This window comes from Phoenix dactylifera, chromosome 10 (assembly GCF_051530095.1).
Source record: "Phoenix dactylifera cultivar Ajwa chromosome 10, Ajwa_hap1_PhDact_Kaust_v1.1, whole genome shotgun sequence".
NCBI classification, from domain to species: domain Eukaryota; kingdom Viridiplantae; phylum Streptophyta; class Magnoliopsida; order Arecales; family Arecaceae; genus Phoenix; species Phoenix dactylifera.
The window spans coordinates 17,122,656-17,135,043 of NC_143199.1; the positions used below are offsets into that span (position 1 = coordinate 17,122,656).

At 39.1% G+C, this 12,388-nt stretch overlaps 1 protein-coding gene across 3 annotated transcripts in view; it reads left to right on the forward strand.

Moving 5' to 3' along the window:
* Window positions 1–10,044, forward strand: part of LOC103723626 (vacuolar protein sorting-associated protein, putative (DUF1162)) — a 111,282-nt gene extending 101,238 nt beyond the window's left edge. For 2 of the 3 annotated variants that reach the window (XM_039117452.3, XM_008814589.6), the window contains exons 42-47: window positions 2,814–2,960; window positions 3,855–3,959; window positions 4,047–4,157; window positions 4,238–4,342; window positions 8,830–8,899; window positions 9,000–10,044. In XM_039117452.3, the coding sequence (XP_038973380.3) occupies window positions 2,814–2,960; window positions 3,855–3,959; window positions 4,047–4,157; window positions 4,238–4,342; window positions 8,830–8,899; window positions 9,000–9,664 (1,203 nt within the window). In that variant the 3' untranslated portion in view covers window positions 9,665–10,044. Of the gene's footprint in view, window positions 1–2,813; window positions 2,961–3,854; window positions 3,960–4,025; window positions 4,158–4,237; window positions 4,343–8,829; window positions 8,900–8,999 lie in introns of all 3 variants that reach the window. The other variant, XM_088705439.2, reaches the window with a different exon arrangement.
* Window positions 10,045–12,388: the final 2,344 nt, after the last annotated feature.

Sequence of the window (12,388 nt, forward strand, 5' to 3'; positions counted from 1 at the left end):
CGGGACTGCGACACGGCCGTGCTACTGCAAGCTACTGCCCGCAATAACACGAAGCCTCATTATTAATAATTCATAAACAAAAGGGTCATTTCATTCATAAAGTATTTCTCCAAAATAGAGCAATATAGAGCTCTAAATTTGTACATCCAAAATGAATTTCCTCACCCAAAAGTCTTCCGGCTCTCTGCTCCTAGCACCCTATATATCTGAAAGAAAAACAACAGAGGGTATATGTGAGCTATGTGGCTCAGTAAGTGACCATGTACTATCTTATCGGATCAAGCATAAGAATTCATACAGTTAGCATCATTTAAAGGAGATAGCAGTTATAGCAAAATACAATATTTCATAAAGGATATATTCAAAAATCCATCATAAAACAATGTATGCTCTGGCCAGGCAAGTTCATAAATGTCACGGCCCGCCTGCGCAGGGCACGTGGCCATCGGGCCCACCTCATGATCATATTCAAATATCATTTTAATGCAATATATCACAATAATAATTCATACCTAATCATGTATTCATGAAGAAATACTATTTAACCAAATTCATAAATCACATGCAATCATATGCTTGATCCTAATTTTGGAAAAATACACCATGTCAAATACTATTTCATCATTCATACTTATAACTTAAACAGTAATTTGCAATCAATAAGATTTGTGCAGGGTCACTTATCTCGGTTCGCTCTCGGAACTTTAATCTTGTCCTGACAAATTCTCTATACCTATTGAACAATTCAAAATATATTTTTCATTATTCATCAATTTAAAACTCCGAAGTAAACTTGAATCGATCTTAAGTCCCAACCGAGTATTTGAACTAAAATCCACTTATTCACTATTTGTTTTATTTTTATTTTTATTTTTCTTTTTCCTTTCTTTTTCTTTTTCTTTTCCTTCTCTTTTCTTTTTCTTCTTTTCTTCTCTTTTCTTTTTCTTCTTTTCTTCTCCTTCCTGAAGCTTCTCCCGACTCCTCTCTTCCTTCCATCATGAAGAGAGAGAGGAGGGTGAGCTCGGGAGGGACCGAGCCAGGGCCGGCCGGCTCCCGCGACCGGCTCCCGCGGCCGTCACCCGCAACCGAAGCCTGCGGCGCCCTCGGCCGCGCTTGCGGCCGACGCTCGACGCCCGCGTCCTCGGCCGGCCTGCGGCCGATGCTCGGGCCGGCGGCGCTCGCGGCCGAAGCCGGTGACCGCCGCACGCGACGACGAACCAGTGAGTTCTCCTTCCTTCTCCATTCTTTCTTCCTTTCTTTCTTTTCTTCTCCTCCCTTTCTTCTCTTCTCCCGATCCCTCTTTTCCTTTCCCCCTTTCTTCTCCCACGAAGGGAGGAAGGCGAGCTCGGGATGAGGGCGACGGAGTTCTCGGGAAGGCTGGCCGAGGCCGGCGGCGCCTACGGCGGCCCTCCCTTCTCCTGCGGAGGAGAGACGCGCCCGGAGAAGCTAGCGGCTCGTGGGATGCCAGCGGCTGAGCCCACGGCCGCTCCCCGCGATGGTCGTGGCGCTCACGGCCGAGCTGCAACGCCGCAGTGCTCGCGGCCGGGGCCAGCGGCGTCGGCAACGCTCGCGGCCGCACGCGGTGAGCCTTCTTTCTTCCCCTTCCTTTCTCTCGTTCTTTCTTTCTTTCTTTGTTATCTCGAATAAATCAAGAGGAGAGAAGAAAACAAGGATTAAGGTCTACCTTACCCTGGGAAGTGGCTGCAACGCCCCCTGCTCTGGTGTCTCCGTTGCCAGTTCAAGGAGTTCCCCCTAAGGAAGAAGGAAGGGCATGGTGAGGTCCTACCAATAGTGCTCTTAAGCGGTGGTAACCGCTCAAGCTGCCAGCAGCTGTCCCTCCCAGCAGCGAGCTATCCCTCCCTTCTATTGACAACAGGACCTCCCCAAAGGAGGTGGCGGTGGCCTCCAAATGGCTGGCTACATTGGGCTGGCCCATAGGCCCAACTGGGTATGGGCTGCTGAATGGGCCAGTCCTCACACATATATAGTGTAGTGTTATTTTCCTTGTTAAAAATTAACTTTGTCCAATCATTTTCTGTATGTCAGAAGGTAAATATTTGGGTAATAAGGATAAGGATGCTAGTGATTATTTTTATGTTTGGGGGGCTAAAAAATGATGGCTTCTCAAAGGATCTTTTTAGTTTTTGTGTATTAGGCCAACCCTAATTTTACAGTATAGGTTTCTTTATCAGTTTGTGTTTTGTTCTGACTGTAGCAAAAATATTATTTGGACTAACATATGTTATTCTAATGTCAAAAGAAAGCATTCGAATCTTCAGTCATTTATTAAAATGCTAGAATTTAGGAATTTAGTTTTGGAAAAGTATTAGTTGACTACAAATATTAGCCTGGTTTTAAGCTCAAAATTTATTATGATCATCTTAGTAATGAGCCAAATTTGATAGTCAAGGGTTAAATTTAGTGCATGTATATGGACTTCAACATTATGTTTAACAAAGTTCATAAATTTAGATTCAAAGATGTGAATTTATGAAGTTGTAAACTTTGGATCTGTGAACAATTAGGAAAATAGCAGAGGTCTATATAAATTCATGTTATTTGTTTCAGATACATGTTGGCAATGACACTGAGTATCAGACACATGTTCCAAAGTAAACTGAATACTTTCAATGAGAACCATAGTGTTTTAAGTGATTTATCATAGGCATTTGAGATATAATATTAGTTTAATACATTGTTCAGGATCAGTTGCTTCTTGTTTATCTGTATATGAAAATGTGAATATCTGCATGCATCCCTTTGTTTGCTTCCGTCAGACTATTTGTTGGTACTAACGTTACCATTGATTGCAGAGAGGTTTGATGGCCCTTGTTGATGTTGAAGGAGTACCTGTTCATCTTAAACAACTAATACTAGGACATCTTATGGCTAGCTGGGAATCAATCCAAGAGATCCTTATTAGACACTATACGAGGCAGTTGCTTCATGAAATGTATAAGGTGGACTTTTAATCTTTCTGACAGATATGGTGGAACTTGTGCTTGTTTCTGTCCCCTATTGTTATGTTTAACTTGCATACAAATGTATGCTAATGCTGCTTCTGATGCAAGTAGTGCAATAACCTTGTCATTCACTAAAGTCACAATTTGATTCAGATGTCTGTAGAGGATAAAGCTATTTACACTGTTTGATAAATTTTGTTCAAGATGTCATAGTGTGTGATAGAACACCATGGGTTTGAATTACTGCTTTTATGTAATAGTAATTTAATAAATAGTGGTATGCATCTAGTAAGGTTTTGGGATGTGGTTGTCATATTAGGCCTCCTTGGTGCAGTTTAATTTACTCCTTTATATCATTTTTTCAGAATCTTGCAGTGCAACTAAAAGTCAATATAGAAAATTAAAATATGAGAAAATATTTTGACTAAATCTTCTTGAGCCATACTAAGCTAGTCATGTTATTCTCATGCAGACCTCAATCTGGACCTACCTTGCTCATGTTCAGCTTGTGTACGGCCCAAAATGTACATAGGTTATTTTTTGTTGACTTTATTATAGAAGAAGATAATTTTCAAAAACCATGCTTTTCTTATATCTCCTATTTATTGATGAAAGCTCAATAATAGATTGTTTTCTTTATTTCTTGCTCGTGTTCAGCTCGTCTATGCTCCAAAATGTACATAGATCATTCTTGTTGATTCTGTTGAGCTAGAATATAATTTTCAAAGATCATGCTGTTCTTACACCTGTTAATTTTTGAAGAGAGCTCAGTTATAGATTTCCAAAGTAGCCATGTCATGATCAAATTTGTTTGTTGGATATAAAGTTCCATACGGGAATCAGATTTTCTTTTTTAATTCATTCTGGGTTGTTTGGCCACTTCAACTGTAGGTTTTTGGTTCTGCTGGTGTTATAGGAAATCCTATTGGCTTTGCAAGGAATGTTGGGCTTGGTATCAGGGACTTTCTATCTGTTTCTGGCAAGGAAATTTTACAGGTATGCAACATTCACTGTTTGGGTCATCTTGTCTGGAGGATGGAAGTTATTTGATCCAAACTTTAGTTTAAGTTGGTGCCTTTGCAGAGCCCTGGTGGACTATTAACTGGTATAGCACATGGTTCAAAGAGTCTTCTTAGTAGCACAGTCTATGCCATAAGCAGTGCTACTACTCAGTTCAGTAAAGCTGCTCATAAGGTATTTTTGATGGTTTCCTTCAATAGATTATTATGAAAGGATCATTCTCGTCTCACATTATCAGGCATTTACTTTTGCAGGGTATTGTTGCTTTTACATTTGATGAACAGGCTGTGTTTGAAATGGATGAACAGCAGAAGCATCCAGATTCACACGGAAAAGGCGTTTTAAATGAATTTTTAGAGGTAAAACTTCTTGTATTAATCCCCTAGATAGATTAGAAATATGAAGCATGGGTGTAAGATGCAACATGAGGTTCTCAAAATGTGAGAGCAAGTATTTTAAAAACAGATGTTATTCTATATGTTCTAATTCTATTAATCAGTGTTTCTATAGGCTACGACAATATGTTAAAGCATTTTCTTATAGAGGGGGGGGGGGGGGGGGGGGGGGGTTTGTGGAAACTAATTGGTGTATATAAAATAAAGGATGATTGGTCAAAACTCTTAAGTCTTTGGAAAATGCTATTTAGAATTGTTTGATATTTTACATGCATGTGTTTAATCTTAAAATGGTAATGGTGATTCTAAGCTAAATAATAGTCCTCCAACAGTCTTTAAATATACTCAACTATGAGTCATTTTATGAATGCTTTGTAATATGATATTATCAAGCTGTTATTAAGGCTTTACTTGGTTACCTAGGAAGTAATATGCATCTTTAGGAGTTTGTCAAGATGGGGTTCACCTAACTCCATATTACAATTAGTTTGTCGAGAATATCACCATACTATCAAGACATATATATAGTCATCAATTGACTTTCTGAATGTGGTTTTTGCTAATTGTCATAAATGATATCATTGTATATAATAATGAGTTATGCCTTCCATTTTTATACTGGCCAACATATGCCCTAAAGTAGTGGCATGACAAATTTTATGGATTATAATTGGCATTGTGGTGCGGACACCAGTTTGATAAAGTAGTAACTCGTCACTCGGGTCTACGTTCGCCACAGGAGGATGGTCCAACCAGTTTGATTTTATTTTGGAGTGATTTTATTTTATTTGGACTTATTAGGGTATTTTGTTATTTGACAGCTTTGAGGGCTTATTTTGGTATTTTGCTATTTTGAGGGTCTTTTGTGAGACTAGTTTCGTTTTAGGAATTTTTTGAATTTTCTAGGTCTTATAAATATGTTGGACCGTACATCGTTTAGGGTTATGCGATGAATAAAATTTTTGAATTCCTTTCTTTAGCTATGGCGTGTGAAACCTTGAGCAAGGCTAAGTGCGAAGCCTAGTTCTTTCTTCCTCCTCCCTTCTCTCTCCTTCTCTATTTCTTCTTCTTCTCTCTCTCTCTCTCTCCTTCCTCTTCTCTCCTCTCTTTCTCTCTTTCTTGTCCTGCTGTCCGGCATCACATTGCTTTCTTTCATTTAATAGCTGAAAATAATGTGGCCATATTATTGTATATGTTCAATGCTGTGCTATTTATGCCATTATATGTGATGTCACATTACTGATATACTCCTAGAAAAGGATTCTACGTAAAGTAATTTATTATGATGACTTGCTCTTGAGCCATAAAATGGATTCTAGTGTCAACCCAACTTTCTGATCGGAAACCCCATGGCTGAACATTCAATGGGTATAAACAAACTAATGGAATGAATAGAATGTGCAGAACTGTAGAGTAGTTCTTTTGATGATCCCTAAATCATCTTTTTTTTTGAACTACAATGGGATTTGCAGAATTTTTGCTCTAAATGAGCCGGAGGTAGGATTTTATGTGAAGTACTTATTTGCAAGGTACCTTTTGAGGACATCATGTAATTTGCAGTAGAGGTCGTTCAATAATTGCTTATGGGGATTTGGGATAAAAGCATAAATTACTCTTCAATCAAGATACCAGCACATCACTTTAAACTGCTACCCTGAGTAGATCTCATGGCAAGCCTCCTGGCATGTGTTTTGCAAAAAATTGACTTGCAAGAGCAAAGTTCAAAAACTTTGGTTTACTAAATTATTTTTGGATGGAAGTTAGTCTACATAAAGCAAAGGTTCAAGCCCAGAAGGCAACTTCACCCATTGCATGGGAAACATCACTTGAGGCTTTTGTGATTTTAATTGTAATTTTAATTTTGATTTTGATTAATTTTAAATTGGGTGGTACTTAAGAAACATAAGACTTTAAGGATCTAAAAATTTCTAAGTAGTTCAATTCGAATATTTTTCCCAACTTCACTTTATTTTTGACTGAGAATTTTAAATCAATTCTAATTTTCAATCTCATGGTTCTTCCGATCTCCTTACCACCAAAAACTGTTTCCTTGCAAAAGTTTCAAACAAGGTTATTTTTGTGAATGGATGCATTTATTCAAAGTACCATTATTATATTTTCAGCTGACCAATTTTTTGGATCTACTCTTTTACAATCTTGTTATGTTTCCGCAAGTTTTGAGCGCTTTGATATAATGTTTGATCGAAATCTCAGAGCAAGCATGGAGCTTTCAATTTTTCCTTCATCTTGTCCCATCTTCTGATCTTCTCTTTTTCTTCTATTCTCTCTTTCATTCTGCCAATTATTCCATAGGAGCTGCTGTTCTTAAATTTGCTCCAACAAGTTGAACCTTCCTCTCTTCTTGTACTTATTACCAAGCAAAGCAACCCAACGTCGTCTACCCAATCTAGAATTTCTCAACCTCCATCTCACTGCCAAATTCTGAAATCTAGACATGCATACTATATTCCTTAATATTTTGTAAAGCATGCACAATACATATTCCTTCAGTGGTGTTCTAACATCTATCTTTCAAGATCTAATTGTCTTCATCAAGTGAACTACTATTTCCCCCATAAATACTGAACTAAAAGCATCTTTAACATTATGCGTTCACTTATCTTTATTCTTGTGACTGTCGAGAACTAGTGAGACTAAGATTCTGAATCTGCTCTTGCAATTTGCGAAACATCTCACTATTCTGTGTCTGCTCTTGCAATTTGTGTAACATCTCAGATTCTCAATGATAACTCCTGCCCCTTTGACCACATCCTTATCGACCTCCTATAGCTACTTATATTCACAACTTAAGCACCAAAAGAAACATAACAATATGACGCCATAAAGAACAAGCTTGCTCTTATACCAATTTGAAGCAAACCAATAACAGCAAAATATAATATAAACTATGCCACTTATATTATAGTGCACTAAACAGTAGGTAGAATAGTATCATTTTACAAATAACAGCTAGCTGTGGATGTCAAACAATCCAAAACAACAAGGAATGAAATTTCCTCACTTATTGAAACTATTACTAATGTTAGTGCTGCACAAGCACCAGGTAGTTTCTTAGATCCAAGAAAATACCTGAAATTTAGAGCTTCATAACTTGGTAAAAGCAAGTACAGATTATTATGGGCCTCTCATGCATGATGTGGCAATGGACAGATTACAAGGTTTTGCAAGGTCATAACCTGAAAATCCTTACTTTCAGCCCTCTAATCAAAACCTCATATTTTTCTTTCCAAGACTTCCTATGAAATAGCTCCTATGACAAATAGGATTAAGGGACCAAGTGACCCAGAATCTGCCCCAAATAGGACCTGACCACAACTGGGAAACTAAATTGGTGAAAATACCTCGAGGCTCACCTGACCATTAGGACATCCCAAAAAACTTTCTGACTCTTCAGATAGTATTACAATTACTTATTTGTTTATAATAGTTGTTTTGTATCATTATCCCTCTTTGTTCAACAAGGTTTGAAAACTCAGTTACAATTTTGTCTTCTGTTGGTCTCTGGAGTTTCACTTCAAGGTTCAAAAGTTTCACTTCGCATTTCAAAGTATCATCCCAAAAACAATAAATTCGAAATATGTTTAGAAAAATAGAAGAAAATAGAAAAGTATTTTATAGGATTTTGCTTTTAGGTTCTTTATTTGTGTAGTTTTAGCAATTCTGGCTTGAAATTAATATTGCATATAAGGGATGTTTTTTTTTTGTGAACATATTTTTTAGTTCTTGAGCTTTATGTAGCAATTTTGAAGCTTTTCGTGTTGAGTGCATTCAAATCTTTTTCATCATTTTCTAGCAGAACTCAAATGTATTGAACAGTCATTTTTTTTAAGGTTAAGTGGCTATTTAATCGAATAAAAGTAGATATAGGATGTTATATTTATTTTACATGAAAATGATATTATTCAGTGCCTTGCATGCTTGGCAAACACTAGCACATCAACATGCCAAGTATCGGCATGTAGCCAGCACCTTGAATGTGTTGCATGTGCAATAAAGTGCTGCCATGGTATGTACAAATGCCATACCATGCATGCCGAACAGCACTTAATCCATGCCTCTAATAGAACAATTACTTTATACTCTTTGTATTTATAAAGAAATTCAGTACATGAATTTGTCACATCCATATATATATATATCAAGATATGGCTCTTGCATTGATGTTTATGGAATGCTTCCTGTTACAGCTTATGATTTATATTGTTATATATTGTACATCAACAACAGTCCATATCATGGCCAATTCGACAAGGACATATCTTATGGAATGCTTGATATGTCCATATGCTTGCAGACTCATGTGCACTCATTTTCTACTTGTCATTTAATTTTTCTTTTTCAAAACAATGGCCCTGCATCTGATATGAGTATTGGGTCATGGATGAATTTAATCTTTCAAGTAATTTTGTCTGAGCTCATGGATGCAACAGGGTCTTACAGGATTACTTCAATCCCCAATCAGAGGTGCTGAAAGGCATGGCCTCCCTGGAGTTCTTTCAGGTTGTTCTATATAAAGATACCCAGACATTGCGTAGGGTGGTTATATATTGATGAGCGCATGTCTGTAGACCTTTGCTAATGCATGTATTTGTTCCTACAGGAATAGCAATGGGAACTGCTGGACTGGTGGCAAGGCCAATGGCTAGCATTCTTGAAGCCACAGGCAAAACAGCACAAAGCATCAGAAATCGTAGCAGCCCCCACCAATCCAGCCGCTTCCGCATCCGGTTCCCAAGGCCTTTAGCTAGAGAACTTCCCTTGTCGCCATACTCATGGGAGGAAGCAATTGGGGTGTCAATGCTTCTACAAGCGGATGGCTCCAGACTAAAGGACGAGATATTTGTTATGTGCAAAATGCTCAAACATGCAGGGAAGTTTGCTATTATCAGTGAGAGGCTTGTTTTGGTTGTTTGGTGCTCTTGTTTAGTGAGCTTGCGCTTGCCAGACTTTTCTGGTGTTCCTCCTGATCCAGGGTGGGTTATAGAAACAGAAATGGCTCTGGAGAGCATTGTCCACATAGATAGGACAGAGGAGATGGTGAATATTGTTGGAAGCAAAGCGGAAACACTATCCAAGCAGAAAAAGCGTAGCATGAGGAATAGACCTTGGGTTCCCCCTACATCAGCGCCTCTTTTTCATTTGAGTGTTGAATTACCAAACAAGGAAGAAGCTGAGGATACTCTGCAGGTTTTGTTGTCTGCAATTGAGCAAGGGAAGTTGCGAAGGTGGGGGGTGCACATGCTTCACCGAAACAATCTCAGATGAAAAGTAAAATGAATGACATCTTGTTTCGTCTAAGAATTGAATTTTACACCTTAATGCCTGACCAACCAATGAGCGCATTGTACCTTTTCTACATCAAACATTGGTGGATAGCAAGTCTGTTGGGTAGATTGCATGATATGCCAACTGTACATAGTTAGAAGTGGCGGAAGAACATTAAGGATTGTGTACAAATGAAAATGCAATTCATAGCCCTTATTGTACAGTATGTAAAGCATTTAAAGAACTTTTTAGCATAAGGATATATAACAATGTGGCTAATGTAACTACTTGTGAGGGAAAATTAATGCTACTTAGTAGGTGGCAGTTTTTTGTTGTAATACCAATTGCTCAATAAAATAAAATGGGTAGCCTGTGAACTAGCATGATGTCACAAAATTATTTATTAACTGAAGCAAGGCTTGCCAACTGAAGTAATGTGAGCATCCCAAAATTAGTTTTTAGTTCTTAATTTTGATGACGTTTTTCATCTTTAGGAAGCATTATTTAAGCATCATTTTCCTGACCAACATGCTTGGGGGACTTGAGGATTGAATGGGTAGTCTTCATCGTCCATGCTGTTCGGTAAATCTCCAGCTCGAGAACTCGAGATGAAGACGGAAGCAATTGGGAAGTTGACAGTCCCACGGCCTGAGGAATGGGGGTTGGAGTCTGCATCCGTGTGGGGTACTGACTCGAGAGCGGTAGCAGCCTCATTAATTGCCGCCGATGTTTGAGTAAGCTCAGTGGCGATCCAAGGTCAGATCCAAAGAAACTTTCGGCATGGCAACTAGAACCTCGGAGGACCCTTTAGAAGCCGCCTCTTGGGAAGCCTTAGAAAAAAAGGACGAGTATGGACGGCGGGGGCGATCACCTCACCTTGGGTTACATCGCTTCGTCGGATCGACCTTTGGCCTGCGCGGTATTACCCAAACTTGAGGCTGTGGGAAGCTCGGCACGGGAAGTAGCAACTACATTTATCTTCTTCCTTGAGCGGCCAGCCTCACTCTTGCCAAGCTCTCCTGTCAGAAGTGCTCTTGGCGACCTCAAAAATCAGCTCCTTGAGGTCAATTTTTTTCCCTACGGAATATGCAGTGTGTTAGAAAAATCGAGCATCAATACTTTGAGTTTAAATTCAACTAAATCGAGCATCAATACTTAGAGTTAAATTTAATTAGACCAAGAAGTTACCCTCAGTAGAGGCTAGACTAAGGCTTGCATTCACCAAAGTTGCCTCAGAAAGCAGTTGGGTTTGCGATGGCACTTGTATATCACGAAAGGTTTTGACCCTTCCAACCATGAATGGAGGAAGGGCTAGATGAAAGAAGGTAGCAAATTTTTCTAGTGAAAAGATACCACCACTTGGGGATGCTCTCTCAATTGGAAGAAAACTCAGAATAACCCCAAAGAAGGACAAAAAACGATTTTGGTCAGGTCAAGCTGAAATTTATACAAAAGCTCAGCAAAAATGTTTGGCATGAGAAGTCTCAAACCTACCTTTAGAGTTTTTCATAAAGGGGGAGTTGATTCTTCTCTGATGATGTCGCCCGGCCAGAACAGGCAACTTTTGGATAAAGTCTCGAGGGATGTGGTATTCGAACCTAATCCTCCCCAGGTCGCCTCCTCTTGAACCTAAAAGGTTGATTTTGACGATGTAAATAGATGAGCTAAAAGTTGACTAATCTATTTGCTTTGAGCTTAAGTGAAATTTAAAAAAGCTAGAAGAAAGCCTTCAGTCACTCTCAAAAGAAGATCATCCATCTAAAGCTCCATATCAAAGAACTTCAACTCCAAAAGGCCATGAATACATTCCTCAGAAGCTCACATACAAGATCAGAAGATTTTATCCCGAGCTCCCTCAAGATTCAACCTCGAGCTTGCAACGAGTTAACCACAGAAAGCTAAGGAATTCATCTTATTGACTAGTCGACCCATAAAGTATCCGAGCCAACTCCAGCGTAGCACGAGTCGACCCTAGATAAAAAGCAAGTTGACCCTAAAATGGCTATAGAAAAAAGTCAAAGAGCTGAGAAAATCACTAGTGAGTTGACCCATGGATTTTACGAGCCGACTCTAGACAAATAGGAGTCGTCCCCAGAAAGAGATGAGTCGACCTCATGTCTAATGACCTCTCCACCATCTACCTCCACATTTCTCTCGAACAAAAAGGAAAGAGAAAGAAGAAAAAGGGGTAGAACGAGGAGAGGACAAGAACGCAGAATCAGAGAGCCCAACCAGAACTATAAATGAAGAAACTCTGATGGAAAAACAAAGGAATAGAAGTTGACGGTAGTGATAAAGTTAACCCTGGTCAAAGAAGAAGTAGGATATCATAAGCGCAATGGTGGTTCACCCTCGGCCGCTCTCAGATGACTAGTTGCAGAAGTTTCGAGGAGAAGAAGAAATACAAATGTAGGTACTATATGAAGCATCGGGTAGTCTAGATCGATGCAACCACTGGAGCCATGGTTTGATCTTAGCCGTGCCAACGAGGCATTCAATTCTTAACCGTCGCTAGGATTACTATCGACAAAGTGTCCAATCATCCCTCAGGAAATCCCACTACTCATGATGCTGCTCCAAAAAAGGCAGGTACCAACATGCCATTATAAATATAGTCTCTCGAAGGCTTTCATAACTAACAAGATAGCCTCGACTAATCAACTTCGCAGCTCATCTTGATTGTTTAGTTTCACCTAAAGAAAGCTACTTCTTTCGCCTAAGTTG